The sequence below is a fragment of the Ictidomys tridecemlineatus genome, chromosome 9 (genome assembly GCF_052094955.1).
Source record: "Ictidomys tridecemlineatus isolate mIctTri1 chromosome 9, mIctTri1.hap1, whole genome shotgun sequence".
NCBI classification, from domain to species: Eukaryota; Metazoa; Chordata; class Mammalia; order Rodentia; family Sciuridae; genus Ictidomys; species Ictidomys tridecemlineatus.
The window spans coordinates 10,370,805-10,391,811 of NC_135485.1; the positions used below are offsets into that span (position 1 = coordinate 10,370,805).

Below are 21,007 nucleotides of genomic sequence, written 5' to 3' on the forward strand. Positions count from 1 at the left end.
TAAACAAGCCAGCTGCTCCAACGGATGCTCAATCCACTATTGGATTTATCTCCAATGTAACACTATCACATGAGATTTTCATGGGTAATTGGACTACAGGCACTTTCAATTTCATGCCCTGATTTTAAATCTTACTGCCCAAATAAGAGTGATCTATAATACCTCCTGTTATAGGTCAATAATGTTATGATTTCTTCATATCACAAGAACCCCATTGTGAGTCCAAGACCCACTGTCAGCTTTGAAAATAAACTGGTTTCTGGGACACTCACATAAAAGTAGTATTTCTCATGAGCAGCTTAATTATTGGAGCCACAGACCAGGATAGACAAGATAGTCTTATTATTGCAGATTTTTAAGAACAGATGGAATAGTTCTCCATCAAAGTTCATTTTGGTGAAAGTCTGGAGACAGCTGGGTACTTGAACATCCTGTCACCAATGTTCACACCACTTTATCCAAGAGAGCTGGGTGGGTCCAGTCACACTGTGTGCAATAGGGATAGAGTTTCTAATACAAAGCTTGTATCCATATCTTTTTAAGCTCCAAGCTCTAAGAAATGCTGTTCAGGCCAGCCTTAGTCCAGAAACACCGCAGCAGTCTCTTGATACAAACCAAAAAACCATCAAAGAATATAAGTATGAAATTCGGTAAGTAAAATTTATAATTGCAACTATTGCTTTTTTTTCTGTTAAATATGTACTTATCTATTTTTCTGAATAGCTTTCCTGAATGCACTGAATACATATGAAATTTTGCCAAATGAAATAATGAGATGCATCCATTTTATTAACACAAAATTCGAAGTCCAATAATATGAAGGAAGATGTGGGGAAATGGTAACTCTCATTCTCTGTAGATAAAAGCAAAAATTCCTACAATAGCACAGCCATAGACTAGTAAAAACTATTATAGTTGTCCCTCAGTGGGGACCCAGCAAATTTGATTCAGATGTGTGCATCTAAGGAGTCACATATGCATGTGCGACATCTGCAAAGATGTGCAGAGTGTCACTTATAAAGTAAGAAACTGGAAATAAACCAATCCTGTAGGAACACACATTGGTCTACAGTAGACGTCTATACTACAGTTAAGATAACTGAATTATACTAATGTGGATAAAATGGAAAACAATGTTGAATAAAAAAATCAGGTGTCCAAGGATGCTCACAGTATGCTGTGACTCGCCAAGCCTAAAGAACACTTGGCCCAGTCCCATTTGTTGTAGGCACCCAAGGGTATAGTACATCCAGAAAAGACTCATGCCAGTTTCCTCCTCCAGGGAGGGAAGGATGGAAATGGAATGAATGGGGTGGTCTTCAAATGTAGTTATAGCATTTCATCTAAAAAAATCTTGAGTCAAGGAGACAACATGTCAATAGATGTTATATTATTTATTGTCTGCACTTTTCTTTTCAAATTATTCATAGTTTAAAAATACAAAAAGTAAAACCCTGATCATTTATATTTTATATTCTACATATAAAATGCAGATAAAATATAAAATGCTAACATTATCTAAAGTCCCTTTTCCTGGGGGAAATCCTGGTTAGCAGGGTTTTTTTTGCCAATTCTCTGTACTGATGTTGTTATGCATATGTATTTTAGTTTTAAATCAATATTGCATGTGACATTCTACAGCTTGCTTTTTATGTACGATGGATCTTAGAACTTTACCTCTTAGGATATGTCTAAGTCTCTCTCATTCAGAGGTGGGCAGATGTGGATTAACATGGTTTATGCAATCCCAAATTGATATTATTCCCATTTCTTATTATTTAAATTGCACTATAATGAAAATTCCTCTGAGTATTTGCGTGTATTTCCACAGAACAAATTCTTAAAATAGGAAATAATCAAGGAGTTCCAGTGTATCTTTTGCTTTTTGTGATCTAGCCAGGAGCTAGAAATTCTTCCAGCAAAGCAGAAATTAATTCGGTTTGTATACTATAATTGGACAGCATAAAGGGTACGTTTAAAAATGAAAATTTTTCGTCTGTTTTTACAGTGCTAGGGATGAAATTCCTCAGGGCCTCACACATGTTAGGCAAATGCTCTATCTCTGAGTGACATCCCCAGCCTAAAAAATGAAAATTAATTTTTTATGTTAAAAGAAAAACATGACAGCCCTAACGTGAGAACAATTTTTGGTTTGCACAAATTGGGTAAGAAAAAAGTGACATCAAGTTGTTCTTAAACCAATCATTATATGAAGTTATATTACTCATTATTATTTAAAAATGAACAGACCTGTGTTAGGCAAAACCTGGTGGACTTACTGATCACAAACTCTTTGCTATAGTTCTGCAGCCCCAATGAAAACCTCTGAGGGTTAGCATTTATAACCCAGAGAGAGAAGGATTTCAGTCCTTTGCTAACTTTTCATTCTATGGTAAAACAAATTCTGATCTGTCCCTGGATGCCTCTGTTAGTGGGCCCATTTCCTTAAGACCCTGCCATCTGCTGATCAGAGCCCCCAGAGCTCCCCACCCAAGCACCGGCTGAGCCCTCTGTTGGTCCAGTTAACAACCTGGGCAGCCCCTCTTTAGTTTTCTATTTTATTTTTCATAGCAGCATCATGACCCTGGTTCTTGTCCTCTAAACTGGAACCAGGATATTCAAGGAAAGATGCTCACGTACTACAGGGAAAACACTTTAAGTCTCTCCACTGAGACTTCACCTGAGATGTGCACACTCTTGAACAAATAAAAATTCTATGACCCCAGGTGCCCATCCAGCTACTACTTTGTGTCAGCACTTTCCTGCATGGCCGAACTTCTGGAAAGCATTTATTATCTGCACTGTCTGCCCCTCTCCTCTCTGACCAAGGCTCTCCAACTCATGTGCCCCATGGCCCCTAGGTCATCTGCAGCCCTCAGTTCTTGGGCCTGGACACCATCCCCACCCATTGCCCTAATAGGCGCTCTCTTCCCTCTCCTGAAGACCTCGTTCCTCTCAGCCAGCTGCCTTCTCTCCATCCTTTGCCTGATCTTCCTTCTCTGCCCAGAGCCTAGGTGTTCAGAGTTCTTCAGGTGTGTCTGTTTTCCTTTTAACCTTTTAAAAATCTACATTCTCTCCTAGATGAATGCACTTTAAGTCAAGCAAAAATATGGGACATTTCACGATGGTGGTTTTCAAAATCATAGATGTCAATGGCTCCCAAACCCTTGTCTCTGAGCTGGGCATCCTTCCAAACTCCAGACCTTCTGTATCAGGTTGCAAAAAATCAACCCCTGCCTCCCTACCCAGACTTCTTCCCCTCTTCCTCCACAGCACTGGCCTCAATTTTTAATTTAATATTTTCTGGAGATTCTTTGCTCCCTTAGCTCATGTGTCAAATTTTTTTCTGAGTTTTTTTTTTTTTAATGTTTCTCAGAAACTGTTTTGATAGGAACTGAAAAAGGAGGTAGAAAAATATTTTTAAATATTTTTAAAAATTTATCAGAAAGCCTAAGGGGGTCTTGTAACTTGATAGAGTCATTTTATGTTAGAGTCATTTTATGTTACAATTTTAAAAGATAAGGCAGAGGAGGCAGCAGCTGGAGGCCAAAGCCATGAGCAGGTGACTGGTAATGAGGAATAACACTTGTGCACCACGTACCTAGGTCTCAGGCTGGGTTCTGGGCACAGGGTGCAGGAGCTCTTCTACTGCTCCAAAGCTCCGGGAGGTGGGCTCCGTTAGAGCACCTGTTCTACAGATAGGTGTGGAGAAGCAAAGCAGCTTGCCCAAGGTCGGCTAGTAACAGACAAAGCCAGCACTCAGGCCTGGGTGGTCTGCTTCAACAGCTGCACCCGTCCCAACTGTGCCTGACAGTCCTCAAGGAGAAGGTATCTTCTACTTTGTCGCTGTTCTGCTTTTCTTGGCTCTTCAGAGAGTGCTGATCTTGGCTACCCCACCACTAGCTGGCTATCATCTTTTGCCATCTTCCTTTTCTGCTGCCTCCAGTTGAACCATGGGAATCCCAGGCCTCCTTGCTCCTCTGAGGCTGAGTCATCACCAACTTGAGCTCCCAGGCTCAGGCCTCCTGCGGGTCTGCCATGCTCCCTCCGATCCTCGTGACAATCCCTCAGACAAACTCACGTCCTGTCACCATTTGTGTGTTTATGTGTGCCTCCTGAGCTATAAACTCCCTGGGGACAGCGACATCTCTCTCCAAGACATTCTGGGTACCCTAGAATAATGCGCGGCATTTGTTCAAATAATTCAATACTAGTCTCAATAATTAACTAACTCATTAATGGCATAATATGGTACATGTTGGATCTGGATCTGGCTATCATTCATAAAGGGGAATTAAAATGAGGCACTAAATACTTCACATACGGTTTAAAATGGAAGTAAAGATAAAAGCATTTTCAAATGATGCCTCTTTAGGTCAAGCCAAAAATCCAGGCCATTTCATTAGCTCAGAAAATTCTCCAAGGCATGCAATAATATTACTTCATCTGCTCAGCAGGGAATCCATGATCTCTTATGACAGAAAGCCTTCAGTGTTTTGCTGTTAATTGCAATAGCCACATTCTTTGCAGTGTTTACAAAAATTTAGTCCCTGGGAACTGCCTTTACTGTTGGGTCCCTTGTTTTTATAACCACAGAGGAGGTTGGTAGTTTAAGGGTGCATAGTTGTGATAAAAAAAATTTTAAGGTAATTTAGTTTAATTGAAGTCAGTTTCACCTAAAGAAACAAAATCAAATAAACCTCTCAAAAACAGATCAGCAACCTATTGCCTTCAAATTCACATTGGTATTTTGTTTTCTAGCACTATCTAAAAATTTTGAGGCTATCTAGTTGAATATACCATCACTGTAGCATTATTAATTTCACTTTTGTTTGCAAACACACCTAAATAACTCTAATATACATTCACATGTTATTCTGTCTTGTAGGCAAACAAGGAAACTGCGTGACGCCGAACAAGAGAAAGACAGAAACCTGCTGAAGACCCTCATAAAAGTCTGGAAAGAGATGAAATCTCTTCGAGAGTTCCAGAGGTTTACAAATACGCCCTTGAAGCTTGTTTTAAGAAAGTAGGCTGTCTTTTTTGTATTATTATTATTATATTATTGGGCTATGTCAGACATCAAGAAAAATGTGTAAGATAGATATGGTTTAAAAAATGACAAATGGATAGCCTTATATCTACTCTCCAGGCCAAGAAAGGAAAGATTGTAGATACCAGGGCAGCCCAGGTTCCCCTCTGCACCAGCACCCCCTCTACTCAGGAAGTAACAGCACTCCGGACTTCTGTGATCCTGTCTCCTCACTTTTATATAGTTTTACAATCAGAAATATGTACTTTAACATTGCTGTGTTTGACCTACAGAAGTCAAAGTGTATTGTGTACAGTCTTTAGTACACACATGCTTCTTTTCGTCAATGTTATCTGATGTTCATCTACTTGAGAATGCATAGCTGTAGTTCCTTCTCTTTGCCTTTTAAAATGTTGTTGAATGAACACAGCAAAATATGTACAGTTTAATGATGATTGGCATTAGAGCTGGTTCTGCATTTCAACTCTTTATAGACATCACTTCTATAGACACTTTTGGATTGTTCCTCAGGATAAATATGCCTAAGATTTCCAGAAATATACCTGAAAGTAGAAATGGTGAGTCTGAGCAGAAATCATGGATTTTTTTTTTTTTTTAAGATATGTGATCCCCAAAAGAGCACCTACCATTTCTGCTCAGTTAGCCATTTGTCTGCTCAGTTAATTGGCTAATGAAAAATTCAGATATTCTGTCCCATAAAAGCCAAAGATGTCTTCTGGAAGTTCCAGTGTTTTTGCTTCCCAACTCCATCTCCTCAGCTACCCCTCCCACACAAAAGCAATACATAAGTCTTTGCCAGTTTATTTTCTCTCCTCTTTCTGCCTGGTTCCTTGGTTTCTTCATTCATTCATTCTTCTCCTTCTCTCCTTCCCTTTCTTCATAAGTATATCTTTAGGAAATTTACTCATAAGTAACTATAGCCAAATTCCTTTGGATTACCCATTTTTTCATATTATTTATTTGTCTATCCACCTTATGATAAAGCATGATTTCGCCTGCCAAGCAATAATTGAAATCTCAACTAGTTTATTCGTGCCTCTGATTAACAGTGAGCAAAGGGAATGAATGGTTCTCTGTATATCAGAGATGGATCATAATTTAAGGGCCAGATTTTCCCAAGGTCTATAAATGTCGGGTACCCCTGTGTACCTCAAGGGATTTCTTTGGTAGTTAACCTAGAGACTTATAAGAGCTTGTGCCTTGGGGTACCGCTCCCTGCTAAACTCCTAGGCCATGGGAGCCTAGACATTCATCAGCTCTAGACACTTGACTGAATTTATCTAAAAATGTATGGAGATTTAAGAGTGTAGAACTTGAAAACCCGACTGCATCAGAAAGAGCAATCACTAAGGGCACCACCTGCAAAGTGCTAGGTGGGATATGAGCACTGCGTGTTTGCCACACCCCACCTCGCAGGGGCACGCTGTTGGTTAACACAGGGAGGCCTCCAGATAGACAGCAATAAGGAAACCTTCGCATTAATTCATCTAGAGCTCATGTGGCCACTGCACCTTTTGTTGGTAGGACATCTCCCAGAACTAATGCTCTACAGAACAGACCATGGGAAACCTTAGCTTGGGTTTATCTCCTTAGGAAACATCGGCAAAATCATCAGGTAAAAATTCACATCATCAAGCCAATGTCAAAACAGTGATCTGAGGGACTCTGTAGCGAAAAAATCAAATGGGTCCTCAGAGATGTGGAGAGTTAATAAAATCACTGCAATGAAACTTCTATGTTGTGGGTTGAGGACTTACAGGCACTGTGTCAGCAGCCCATGTGGGTCATTTAATCCAGAGGAGCATTTCTGCTGAGAGGTCAGACTCCAGCTCTACCACTCACCAACTGTGGGTTCTTGGGCAAATCACATAACTTCTCTGTGCTGCAGTCACCTATTTAGGGGATGACAGTCTTTCTCATAGGGTCACAGTAATATATATACAGCACTTTTGCTCATAGCAAACCCAGAATAAGCATTTTCTGTGATCATTACTTGCTTGCTTAATTCTAAGAAATAACTAAGGTACTGTAAATTCATTTAAAGGGAAAAATTTGACCAAAAAGCTGATGAAGAAGCATATGAAGCAGAAATTCAAGCTGAAATAAATGAGTTGTTGGAAGAGCACACGGAAGAGTACGAACAGAAGATGGAAGAGTACAGAGCTTCATACCAGCAGTGGAAAGCCTGGAAGAAAGCCCAAGTGTGTAAATGGGTCTGGGCCTGGAGCGGGGCTGGTGGGGAGGCTGCAGGAGGGTGGCCCCCAAGGCAGCAGGAGGGAGACTGGACTGACAGACTGGAGTCTCCTGCTGGCTCCACCGTAATTGACTGGTTAATGCTTCTGTTTTAAAAACCCACCGGCTAGCTGACACCAGAGCCAGTATTTGCATGAACAAACAAGTAATAACACAGTAACCGCTAACATGTGTGGAGCACGAGGCTAGGGGTCCTGCATGGATTATCCCATTGGATGCACAGCACCTCTGTTTCCCTCAGATAACTATGTAACTATGCATAGGACCCGGCAAAACTGAATCCAGGGGCAACAAGGAAGAGATCAGGGTGACCCACAATACCTGCTGCTCTCCTTAATTTAATTTTTGATCCGAATTGCTGGCCTGGAGAACCAGTGTTCATGAGCACGTTGCAGGCCCCAGGCAGCACGCACCCAGCAGGCGCCAACTCACATCAGCATCCTGGGAGGAGCTTCCCATGCTGCCCCACTTGGGTGAGAGGACTGAGGCCCAGAGGGCAGGTGGCGAGTAACCTGCCCGAGTGAGCCTGGCTGGGAGAGATGGGCTGGGTTTGCCTCCAGCTCTGTGGGGCGCTGAGACTGCGCCTAAAGGAAATCCCCAACTCCTGATTGATGTCAGGCTGCCTTTTACCCTTCAGAGGGCCAAGAAGAGGAAAAAGAAGGAGGCAGCGGAAGAGCACCCCGAGGAGGAGGCAGAGGAGGCCCCTCCAGGGGAGGAGCCCGTGAAGCCAGTCCCTCCAGAGCCCACTGACCCGGGAGAGCTAGAGCAGAAGGTGAGGGAGCGAGCAGCCCACAGCAGGAGGCGCCCGGGGGAGCCCCTGCTGCTCCCCGAGCTGAGCCTGGCGGGCAGCGTGACGCCCAATGAGCAGTGTCCCAGGTGAGCAGATGCTTTGACCACAGGTGAGGTTGATGCCGGCTCCCACTCAGGTGTGTGCGTGCGTGCAGGTGCAGGCAGACACATGCTTGCTCCCCGTGTGAAGTATACTCCGATTGAGCTCCATGATCAGGAGAACCACTACCCTCTGTGAGTGCACATTAGATTGAGCCTACTCACATTTGGTGATTCTGCAGGATTCGACCACCTCTGCATCTGCACCAACCACACAGGAGCACTTACATAGAGCTGCCTGTAGGAGATGTCGCAACTGCCAATCTGTGCCTGCTCTCCACTGTCTGGTGACTTTGATGTGAACTGGCCTACCTATAACCTCCATACACCTTTCAGTTCACTGCTAGCATGTCCCTTTTCCCTGATGCAGACACTGAAACCTCTCCTTATCCCTTCATTTTGCCTACACCAGAGAGAGACCAGAGGCTCACCACAGCTTCTGTCTTTGAAGGTCTTGTAGAACCTCCCAAATACAGTTACAGGTGTGCTCTATGGCTAGTATTGAAGTCAAGCTATCTGAAGCAGACCATCTGGGTTTGATAAAAGTACATTTCTAAGCCGAGGTAGCACATGCCTGTAATCATAGCAGCTTAGGAGGCTGAGGCAGAAGGATGGCAAGTTCAAAGCCAGCCTCAACAACTTAGCAAGTCCTTAACCAACTCAGCCAAGGCCCTATCTCTAAATACAATATAACAAAAGGGCTGGGGATCTGGCTCAGTGGTTAAGTGCCCTGGATTCATTTTTATGTGGTACGTAAGAAAAACATCACTTTCTGAAGTTTTATATGTGTGTAATAATCCTTAAACATATTACATGTCTTTTCTCTTTAAAAATTACAAATATTTTTAGATTCCCTGTTTATTTTATTTCCACGTGTGGCCCCAGGATCAGCAGCTTTGGCGTCTCTTGAGAACTCATTAGAAAGCAGAGTCTCAGATTCAACCTGAGACCTGTGGAGCCTGAAACTCTGGGAGGGGCCAGAGAGCCGGGTTTTCACAAGGCCTTCAGGCGATTCTGATGCATGTCACAGCATATCCTAATTGGAATCTGCTAAACTCATAGAAACCCCCAGAGCCCAAGCTTCAATTTCCAATAACTGCAAGACCTACCATGATTGTAGACAAAATCTTAGACTGGTATCTTCAGGATACCAACATTAAAAGTGAGGATTTGAGCTGGGCGAGTCAGCCTCCAAGCTCACTAGGATGTGGGGGTTGATTAGGATGCCATTTAAAGATTTCCCATGGCCTCTGTGATTTCAAACTTCTCTTAATGTGTTAATCATTGGAGGAGAAGGGGTTACTGGAGATTGGACTCAGGGCCACTCATCCACTGAGCCAAATCCCCAGCCCTATTTTGTATCTTATTTAGAAACAGGGTCTCACTGAATTGCTTAGCACCTTGCTTTTGCTGAGGCTGGCTTTGAACTCATGATCCTCCTGTCTCGGTCTCTCCGGCCACAGGTTGCACCACAGCTCCCAGCTGCTAATAATTTTTTAATTGTAACTTCTTGTGCATTTTCCTGTGTGCTTTCAACCTCACCTATCAGATACATAAATAAACTGAATCTGCTATTTTCAAAACACACATACCATATCATGTTATTTTGCCATAAACATTCAAAATATGGAATGACAGAGCATGTTTTTTTTAAAAGGGAAAACTGGCTGGTGCTAGATTAGGTAATATTCCATTTTGACTGAAAATGAACACTTCATCCTAATAAGTTTCTGAGTTTTCACTGGGATTTAGGATTACAACCCAGGTACCTCCAAGCCAGTGACCAGAATCACCCCTTCATTAGACCATCAAGAAAGGGGAACCATGATGGAAGGGGGAGGTTTTCTCTGCCTATTGTAGAAGGTCCCTGGGAACAAGAATTCTGATGAAGTCCAAGTCTATAGATGTCTTAAATTTTTCTTGCAATTTGGTGTTAAATGTCCTTTATAGGCTGAAGTCACTTGAGCATTTGGGATAGGTCTAAATTGTAGAGATGTAAAAGTTAAAACTACCACCAAATTTAATGAGCAGAAAATTTTCACTGGAAACGTTCTGAAGACAGGTGGTGGCGACAGCCGCGAAACATTCTGAAGATGTGCTTTTCAGTGTCTGTTAATGGCCTCTGTAAGTTCCATGTCACAATAGTTTATTCTAGTAAGTTCTGCAAGACAGGTAGCTGTTTTGGTTCAGTGGGGGCTAATGTGATAGATGGAGTTGCCCCAGTTAGATCCAGTGTCCATTTATCCCTCACTCCAGTGATCCTTGGCAAACTAATTCTGACCCCAGCTACAAATGGTCTCATTTGCAGGGTAGAGGTCTTGCGGAGAGAAGATGTGAGGAGGCGCTGTGTGTACTTGAAGGTGCTTTTCAACAACAAGGAGGTGTCCAGGACAGTCAGTCGGCAGCTTGGTGCAGACTTCCGAGTTCACTTTGGACAGATTTTCAACTTACAGATATTCAACTGGCCAGAGAGCTTAACGCTTCAGGTATGCATTTCAGTTACAGCCACTGGCCCAAGAGTGTCGTGGTCATTGAAGGTGTGGGTGGTTCTAAATCATCCATTGGCTATGCAGATATCTTGAAAGATTCTCGAGAGGAACAGGTCAGCTCTTAATTTTAAAGTTTCTTAAAGTCTTGGTGAAAAGAGATCTGTTACCCTGCACAGCTCCTGAAGAGACTGGCAGAGTAATTGGTGGGTGGCTGAAAAGAGTGTGGAGGGCAAGTTCATTCACTGAAGAAATACTTCAAAATCCCTGTCTACAGGACCCTAGCATAATGTAACAGAGAAACCAATTATGCCACCATCACAGGGGCATAATAATCTAGTACTAGGTTACAAATTATTAATTTCCCTCAGATTAATAAATCTCCCCACCAGCCTAAATCCCACCATTAGCAACATATTAGTTTCTGCCTGATTTAGTTTCCCAGGGCTGGCATAACTAAGTACCCCAAACTTGATGGCCTAACACAACAGAAATGTATTTGTTCACAGTTCTGGAGGCCCAAAGTCTCAAGTCAAGGTACCAGTAGGGCCACACCCGCTTCAAAGGCTCTGGAGGAGAACCCTTTCTTGTCTCTCTGGTTTCTGGCAGCCCTTGGAGCTCTGCTTCATGAAGCATTGCTCCTGTCTGTGCCTTCATCTCCACATGGCCTTCTTTGGGTCTGGTGCATTCCTTTTATCTCTTATAAGGACACTCTCATTGGATTTAGGGCTGCCCTAGTCTCATCATGATCCTTAAATAACTATACCTACAGAGTCCCCATTTCTAAATTAGGTCATATCCTGAGGATCTGGACGGATGTCAATTTAGAAGATAAATGGTGCCCCAAAGCTGCATGTTCTTTTGTGAGTTCTCTCTTATGATGGTGATGGATTTCTTTCATGATTCTAACAGGAATGTTAACTAGGGCTACAGATGAGCAGCATGTGTACCCTGCTTCCTATCGACTTCCCAAGCAGATTTCACGAGTCCTCAGCCATTACACAGGCAGAAATTTCTCAGTCCCACCCCCTACCCTGGCCAGAAATGACAATCACTTAAGGCCTTTTCCACCCTGAGCCTGGATCTAACTTCAGAATCCCCTCAACAAGTACTTCTGGCAACCACTGCCTATTGATTGTGATTGATCTTAAGTTGGCCAGTAACATTAGAGATGTATAATGATTATAATTTATATGCCTCTGTACCATGTAGAAAATAGCTGCTTCCCATTACCCCTAAGTACCACCCTGATCACCTGTACCCTGCTTCCAAGACCCCCAGACCTTCCCACAATTGATCACTAAAGGGGGTGCTCAACCAAGGCTACTGCCCTGAGGACCCTTTTCCCAAGCTGTGCAGACAGCTCTTCTGTCTGTCTAGAGCTTTGCCCTGTGTGTTGAGCACCAACCTCAGTAGTTAACAACCTCCCCAAACTGGGAGAAGCTTGAGACAGCCAAGATAGAGGTTCTTGTGACAGTGGAAAGGAAGCACAGAGGAGGGGTGCCAAGAAGAGGGAGGGGGGCCCTTTAAGGACCAGCACTGGGCAACCAAGGCTGATCGATCACCTTGGCCTGGAATTCTCCCAGAGCCTGGCAGTTTTGTTCTACACCTTTGCATCTAGGACCTGGGGTAGGGGCAGCAGAGAGGATCCTCATTTACAAAAGCACTGATCACCAAGACTCAAGCCAGATAGATTCCTTGATTTTATTATTATCAACGCAGTTATTGGTAACCACACTGATACCTGCACAGCTGAAAGAATGTTCTTGAAATTTTAGAATCTAGCATAGGTCAGTCACTCACAAAATCCTAAATGCCAGCTAATTTTTTAAAAATCTTTGCATTCTGGAACTTGAAAATAATAGAACTTATATTAATAGAACTCACTAATTTAAATTTTATAGACATGAGAGAAGAAACAGGTACATTTTTCAAAGTAAAGGTATTGGTATTAGCAGTGGGATTGACATTGGAGGTTTGGTGAAAACCTGAGATTTCCTTAACCCTAAAAATTCCCTTTCTGCATACCATCTGTAGGAAAACTATCTCTACATAAATTTCTACTAAATTTTACTTCCTAAGATTTACAACTCTGAACAAAGGCAGGACATAAAATGAGGTGATTTTTGTCTTCAGGTGGGAGTTGGGGACCCCCACAGTCTGCACTGGGAAGGCGAGCCAGGTGGCCAGCAGCTGAGTGACCACTGGATTGCTAGTGGAGAACCGAGAGCCATGTGAGAAAGGCATACACAGGGCCCTGGCTTCAGAAGCATCAGTCCAGTGGGGAAATAAGAGAGAAGAACAGAGAAACAGCACTGGATGGCGTGCAGATGGGGAGGGCCACTGGGGGGAACAGTGTTAACTATGATGTTTGATTTCATGCACATTCTAACCACAAGCCCAGTGTTTGCTAGCCAGACTTGAGATAAGAATGCCAAGGCATGAAGCACATGAATTCAAAGACTGGCAGAGAAGCCAGGAGCAGGTGGCAAAGACCCAGCCACAGAGATGGGAGGAAGAGGTCGATTAAAGCAGCCTTCAGTGGTGGGACCCAGGGCTTGGTGACAGTTTGGCTTGAGAGAATAAAAGGAATAGCAGTCTACACTGGCCCCCAAAGAAGGCTGAGACTGGACTTCCAGGACAGGGGAGTTTGAGCCAGGCCAGTATCATTCCAGAAAGGTCTTGAAACTCTCAGCTTCTAAGGTCCTTCCAAAACAAATGCTTTACCTTTTACAAAGGAAATTTCTCTTAGAAGTGTAAAAGTTTTGTGATGATGGCCTCCGTTTCTTTGTTTATCATTTATGTTCTCAGTTTCAGCTTAAAAAATACTAGCAACTGTTGTGTAATACTGCTAGGCAGGTTGCACATTTTTTAAGCATTGTTGTTTTCCCACAGGAATCAATCCTGTTGAGCTTTTACTTTCCAGCGTGTAGTCTGAGATGGAGAGTTGAGGATAATAAACTCCTCCCAGGGCCTGTTCTGATTTCTCTGGCTTGTCTTTGGAGGGGCACCATCAAGGCCAGGAAAACAGTGATATTTGGACAAGGAAGTCCTTGTTTACCTTGTCTCGCTCACTTTTATGATTTTTTTTTTGTCCTCTGTGAATAAAAGTCCAAAAGAGATTGTTTTTCATACTCATCTTACTTTATGCTTTCAATTGGTGACAGCAAATCAGACTGTTGCAGGTCATCCTCAGGAGCTAAGGGAAGTAGGTACAGAGGTCCCACAGTCTGCAGAGTGGAAGCAGGTGGGAAGGGCAGGTGGCTGCCTAGGAGGACAGGTTTCCTGGGGCAGAATAAAGACAGCTGTGGTCATCTAATGTGAAAGGCAGGAGTGTACACAGACCAGGGGCAGCTGGGTAAAGTGTCGAGGAAATGGCATTTATGACAATACTGCAGGGCCTGGTCACTTAAACAGGCCATTTCATGCTGCACTGGAGAAAATCACTGGTACTATCATTCTGAGTTTCAGAGATCTTGAGTCGAGTGGCAGAGTTGAATTAAATCCAGGCTCATTAGGCTCTAAACTTTATCCTCATTTCACCTAATTAGGAATAACAGTAAAGGAGAGCAAAGTCCGATCAATTCTTCTGGACTCAGAATTGATTACTGCGAAGGAGTCTTAGAAGGTCATCTCAGGCACCCCATGTATCAAACTGTTAGTATTTAGTGATCTCTAGCCTAAGGTGACAGTCACAGAACAATGACAACGGTCCAGGCACCATTTTAAACCCTTTCACCTGAACTCATTGAGCCATCACGGCAATCTCATGGTAGCTGTATTGCTGCCCCCTTCCTATGAATGGAGAAGTTAACTGAGAGAGAAGTTAAGTAACTGACCTGAGATCACACAGCCAGACAGGAGAACAGGCCTGGCCTGGCCCCTAACTACTGACCAGTCTACACCTGTGGCTGGGACACGCAATCCAGCAGGTATTTGCTGAGCAGAGCATCCTGCAGGTCGCTGTGGGAAACAGGAGGGGGAACTAGACATAATCCCAGATGTAGGTGGCAGTGAGGAAATGACATGAGGTTGGTGGCTGGGATTCTGTGGTCTGGGAGGAGGGAAACTGAAGACGCCCAGAGGAGGCCTCTCTCCCAGAGGCTCTGCCGAGGAGGGAAATGGAAGAGGAATCGTGGCTGACTTCAGGGTGTGGCTGATTTGAGCTTGTTCACCAGCTGTGAGGAGAGCAAACAGCGCAGAACAGATTGATGTCTTTGGAAATAAGAAGGAAAGTTGAGCGGAGGCAGGGACCCAGGACCCACAGAGTGCTGGGAGGGGTGGGACTTAGGAAGGTCCCATGAGGAAGGAGCATTGACACAGAATGGAGGACAGGGCCGTGAAGGGGAGCATGAGATGTCCTCAACCCTCCAGTGGAGGAAAGGTCTGAGGGCACAAAGGAAGGGAAGGTTGGTTCGACACGGAGCTGAAACAGGGCCATTAGCCAGGAGATGACTAACCTCAGTGAACAACATCCAGGACAGATCACAGAGCAGCAATTCATACCCGATCCAACATGACCAAGTGCAAGAGATGAAACTGTCTTTTTCATCAGGGAAATGTGACTAAAACCATGCAATGCAACTTTATTTCTGGATGGAATTTTTGTTATTTTCTTTTGCTTTGCGGTGCTAGGAATCAAACCCAAGGCCTCATACGTGCTAGGCAAGTGCTCTACCAGCGAGCACATTTCCAGTCCTGGAATGCATTTTTAAATCTATCTTAGCTTGATTTCCAGGGTTCCTCTTAGCTGTATACTTCTGAATCTTACTAGCAGATAAATTTGTTACAGATTCTTCAGTTAAAGCAAACAATATTCCAAAGCAAGAAAAGTAATAATAATTTCATAAATGGCCTCAATTTTGCTTTCCTAACAGAAGTTTTGAACAGTTAAATGTGAATCAAATTAGATTTCCTATCTTGTTACTGAGTTAATGTTCCATCTCCAAGCTCACCCATCATTTGCTCAGAGTGGTGCTTCTCAAGTGGTTAATTTTGTCCATTGGGGGACATTTGACAGTGTCTAGAGACGTTTTTGATTAACCTAACTGGTGGTTAGAGGCACTAACCAGAGCTTCTGCCACCTTCAAAGAGTAGAGTAAAAAGTTTGCGAAAACCTTGAATGCCTTTCAGCTTTGTCAGATGGAATCCCGCTTTTCTTATTGGAAAGTAGATAATGACCTTGTGAATAGAAGTCCCAGTGGACACACCTTCCATTCCCCTGGAGAATAGATCCACCTCCAGGAGTCCCACTCAGTTCCTCTCTGACACTGGATGGGAATATGGCTCTCGAGACTGGAAACAAGGACTCTTGAAGTGACGTCCACCAGAAATGCCCTCAATGTGGCCAGTGTTTCATTACTAAGCATGATGACCAGCTCAGGCCACACCCAGGAGGAATAAATACCAAACAAGCCCAGAAGCATTTACCAAAAAATATCTAGTGAATGCTTCCAGTCTGGCAGGGGTACGAGTGCAGACCCCCCAGAGTCATATAATAAACAAATATTTGGTGATTCTGTTACAGGAGCAGTAATTGAACTAGAACTTTCTGGTCTGTTATCTTATTTAATCTTCATCGTAAACCAAACTCACCTAAAGCTCCTAGTGGGATTTATATAAAAGGATGTCCCAATAAGTTAAAATTTTGGCTAGTTAAAAAAACTAAGCATTTTTTTTTAATGAAAGAAAACACACCATTTTCTTATGCTGAAACTTCGTGCAATGAGTGCATAGTTAATAGGTCAAACCTGAGTCTCCTGTGCAGTTTAAGTAAGAGCTGACCACATGTTTGTGAAGATGTGTGAAAGTCAGAACTGCAGGCTCTTGAGAGGCTTTGGGACAGGCAAAGTCCTACTCCATTCCCCCTCAGCATTCTGAATCCATGGAAATGGGGAGAAAAAGTGCACTCATAAATTAATAGAGGCTTAAGGGACATGTCAGTCATTTGCAATGTATGGAATACCTTTTGGTCCTGATTCAAACACAATATATAGGTTTTTCAAGAAAATTTGAACCTTAATAATTGATGTTACTAATGAATTACTGTGATAAGAGTATTGTAATTATGCCTTATTTTATATCTTTTTCCTTTTTTTTTTTCAGTATAGGGAATTGAAGCCAGGGCTTCATGCATGCTAAGAAAGCACTCTACCACAGACTGAGCTGCCTCCCAAGCTCTTGTTAAATTTTATTTTGAGATGGGGTCTTGCTAAGTTGCTCAGGTTGGCCTCAAACTGGTCATTCTTCTGTCTCAGTCTCTCAAGTAGCTGGGATTATAGGCATATGCCACAGTTCCCAGCAATATCCTTATCTTTTAAAGATGCTTACTGAAATATTGATAGATCAAATGATGTTTAGGTTCAAGATATTGAAAGAAAGGAAGTGATTAAGGGTATAAGTCAAATAAGATAGACAAATTAGTGATAGTCAAAGCAAGGAATAGGGTCCTGGTGTATCATTATTCTTGTACTATGTATGCTTGATATTTCCCATAAAAATTTTCATACAGCTATAAATATTATGTTTTTTACTGATAAAACCTGAATCCAGAGAACCTGGCTTTCATGTGCCATTTATAGGCTCTCAGTGGAGCCCCTGGGTTAGGTAGACGTTGCCATCCAACCACAGGAAAGCCATGAACATCACAGGTCTCCTGATGGAGCCAGCCTGTTGGAATAACTCACAGTGACATGAAATCTGACATCTTGAGTTCGGTTCCTATGCAGATTTTACACTTTCCTCCACTAGTGCCACCAAGCTCCGTCAGTCACCTTACAAATGTGAGCAGCGGATCCTAGGAGATGAGGCCAGGATGGTAGTCAGGCACAAAGTCACCTCATTCTGAGAAAAGACTTCAGATCACGTGCCCTGTGAGGGAGGGTGGGCAGGGAGGATCCATAGTGACATCCCTGTATATTCAAATGGTGAGTAGAAAATATTGATTAGTTTAGGGGACTTTATTATGTAAGAAAAAATATAAAGATTAACTAGTAGAAATAAAATTAGTAAAATTAGCATTTTCAGAAAAATAGGGACCGGTCAGGGGACCTCGTGGAGGGAAAGAGTAAAACACAGGACAGAAGCCAGCAGAACTGTGGAATACTTTGTCATCTTGCCACAAAAGCAAGATGAGCCAAGAATACAGGGGAAACTGGAGCAGATGAGGCAGTGGGTCCAACTGAGGCTGAATTGTATGTTCTTCATCTGTGATTGCCTTGGCAATGAGCCCTTCCCCTCGTGGCGATGGCACTATAAGAGACACATCATAATAATGAGCATCAGAGCTGCAGATGACCTGGGTTGGCCTTGTCTTGGAAGAAAGACTGAGTTAGGCTACAGAGCTAGCCACCAGGATGACCTCTGAAAGGGTAGAATTTGAGAGATTTACCAAATATCAGGTTTAAATGTAACACTCTCCAGGCTTCTGGGTACAAAACTTCTCCTACTGACTTGGAGGTTGGTGCAGATAATATAAAACATCTAGCGGTATGTCCCTTCTGTCACACCCATGCCACCTGATGTCATCGGTCTCTAAAGGTCACCTGAATTAGGAAAAAGAAGAAGCCCATTCTCCAAGTAAGCTGTGTGTTAATTAGAATAGAAACAACCACCGTAGCCTGTTGCTCTGATTAACCTCCTTTCCCCAGCAGATTAGCCGGGTAGGAAATCAGGGCATCAGCAACTTGAACTCAAGCGGGTGTCGGCCAGTTTCCATGAGACCATAGTAACACAACTCAGCTTTCTACTCTGAGATGTGCCTTCTGGGCTGGGACAGTGACCAGCACAAACACAACAATGTGAACTGAGTATCTGAGAGTGAGCACATTCTAGTAATAGCTGTTTTTATTGACTATTTCTCTTCTCTGGGTTTCAGGTCTATGAAACCATTGGACACAGCAGCACCACCTTGCTAGCGGAAGTGTTTCTGCCTATCCCTGAGACTACTGTTGTCACTGGAAGGGCTCCCATAGAAGAAGTGGAATTTAGCAGTAACCAGCATGTGACGCTGGACCACGAGGGAGTTGGAAGCGGTATGGAAATTGAATTGTCATCAAAATGGCTTATGGTTTCATTATCAGATTTGAGTATATCCTTTTCACATCGCTCTGACAACCAGATAATATTTAATTGCTACCAGAATTCATATAATGATGTTATATAATATTTTGCCAAGTCACTTTTGTAAGCTACTATTGACCATGAAAATGCATGTAACTATATAACTATAAAGTGTTTAGCAGTATGAATTAAGAACCTTTAAAATTCCCTTCCATGCCTTAATTCCATTTATCAGAATCTTTTTTAAGAAAATAATTTGAAATAAAGACAAATCTTTGTACTTAAAAATATACATCACAGTGATATTTGTAAGGATATAAACATGGTGATAACTTTAGTAAATAAAATAGATTATTCCTTACCATTCTGTCTTCAATTTTAATAAGATATATGATAGATATTCTCACTGTCCTCCATGTTTCTTAATTTTTCTTTATAATTTAATGTTTTCTTTCACTGCTACATTATATGTAATTTCTTCCAAGTCATGAATTCACTCTTTAGCTGTGTCTAATCACTGGAGTTCATCATTGTTTTCTCCTTCCACTTTTCCTTCCATTTCTCCAATTTTAGAAACTCTATCTAGTTCTTTTCCAATAAGCCTAACCAGTTCTGATTGCTTTTTGTTCTTTTCTTAGACTCCCAATCATTTCTCTTTTATTCATTCATTCATTTTATTGAAACATATTAAAAATTTTAAAAGATTCTGTATCTGATAATTGCAAAACCTATCCATATATTGTTCTGATTCTACTGCCTCTTATTCATGGTGGCTTGTTTCCTCATGTTCCTGGTAATTTTTATTTTTAGCTCATATCTGGAGCTTTAGCTGCAAGAATTCTTTAAGACCCAAATCTAATCACCAGTATAAAATCTGAAGACCTGGGCTTAGTTGTAGCTCTGACATGGACAAACCACGTTACCCCAGCAGTCATAGAACCTCTCTGGGTATTATCTTCTTCATACATTAAATAAAAAACACCTCCTTTAATGTTTCATCAGTATGCTTTGAAAATAAAGATGAAAATCCTTCCAATATGAAGGACAGATTTGGAAAACATCAAGATGCTATTGTGACATAAAAGTGCTATTGTTTTGCATGAATAATAGTTATTGGAAGTCCAGACTCTGAAGTAACTGTATTTAGTGCCTGAACATCTTTTCTTGGATTAGTTGACTAAACATGCTGCCCTTAATTTCCAGTTGGTAGAGGTCAGATGAGTGGGGCCTTGCTGTGGCCACAACAGCTGAGCAGTGACCAACATCTACTGTGTGCTTGCTGCTTGCCAGGCCCTGTCTCAGCTTTGCAGTGCTCATTCCTAGAACTTGGGGTCTCACTTCAGGGTACCTGCACTTGCTCCTTCTGCTAGGAATATTCCTTCCAAAAGTATCTACATGTCTCACTTCCACTTTCTTCAGTCATTTATTCAAAAATCACTTTCACCACGGTAACATCCACACTCTGCTGTCAGAGACAGAGCCTAGAGGCTGGTTCTGTGTCACCCAAAGCAGTCCCATGGCCCTGGTGGGGATCATGTGTTCCCGCCCACCACCTTCCCTACTCCAAGTTCCATTGGCCAACCATCTGCATTCTTGCTAGGACTGGGTTCATTTCTCCTTCTAAATATAAATTAATCTTGTTTAATCTGATGTGTCCCCAGGAGTGCCCTTCTCCTTTGAAGCCGATGGCAGCAATCAACTGACTCTAATGACCTCCGGGAAGGTGTCGCACAGCGTGGCATGGGCCGTTGGAGAAAATGGCATCCCGCTAATTCCTCCATTGTCACAGCAGAACATCGGATTTCGGAGGTAACATGTGGGTTGAACAAAATGATGGCCAGTGTCAGTGTTAGCGTTACAGATTTGCAGGGAGGGACAGCTTACAATGTCTTATACTTTCCTTTTATTGTCAGGTGCCAGTGTTTACAGAGTATTTCGAAACTTGTTCTTAACATAAAAATTAAAATAGCAAGAGCCTAACCAATATTAGGGATTTATCAGTGTCAGATGAAAGCATTTCATTTCATCCTCACAGTAACTCTGAGAGACTGTTTTCCCTATGTTACAGTTGGGAGAGGCGCCCAGCATATGGTTGTGTATATTTAGCCCTTAGTAAAGGTTTGTTGCTAACAAATCTACTGGTTGTACAAAAGTCCCTATTCTCCAGCCCCTTTCTGTATTGCTACATCCTCATTCACAAGAGGAGAAAGGGCTTCTGGGCTGGCCAGTCCACTCCCAGGCAGCTGTTTTAGTCAGCTGTTTTGCC

At 42.6% G+C, this 21,007-nt stretch overlaps 1 protein-coding gene across 10 annotated transcripts in view; it reads left to right on the forward strand.

The window, feature by feature from the left end:
- The window catches only part of Cc2d2a (coiled-coil and C2 domain containing 2A), a 99,871-nt gene that overhangs the window by 41,538 nt on the left and 37,326 nt on the right, over positions 1-21,007 (forward strand). For all 10 annotated transcript variants that reach the window (XM_078021064.1, XM_078021062.1, XM_040292649.2 and 7 more), the window contains 7 exons: positions 544-650; positions 4,889-5,029; positions 7,098-7,254; positions 7,944-8,182; positions 10,503-10,680; positions 18,557-18,713; positions 20,403-20,550. In XM_078021064.1, coding sequence (XP_077877190.1) covers positions 544-650; positions 4,889-5,029; positions 7,098-7,254; positions 7,944-8,182; positions 10,503-10,680; positions 18,557-18,713; positions 20,403-20,550 — 1,127 coding nt within the window. The remainder of the gene's footprint in view (positions 1-543; positions 651-4,888; positions 5,030-7,097; positions 7,255-7,943; positions 8,183-10,502; positions 10,681-18,556; positions 18,714-20,402; positions 20,551-21,007) is intronic.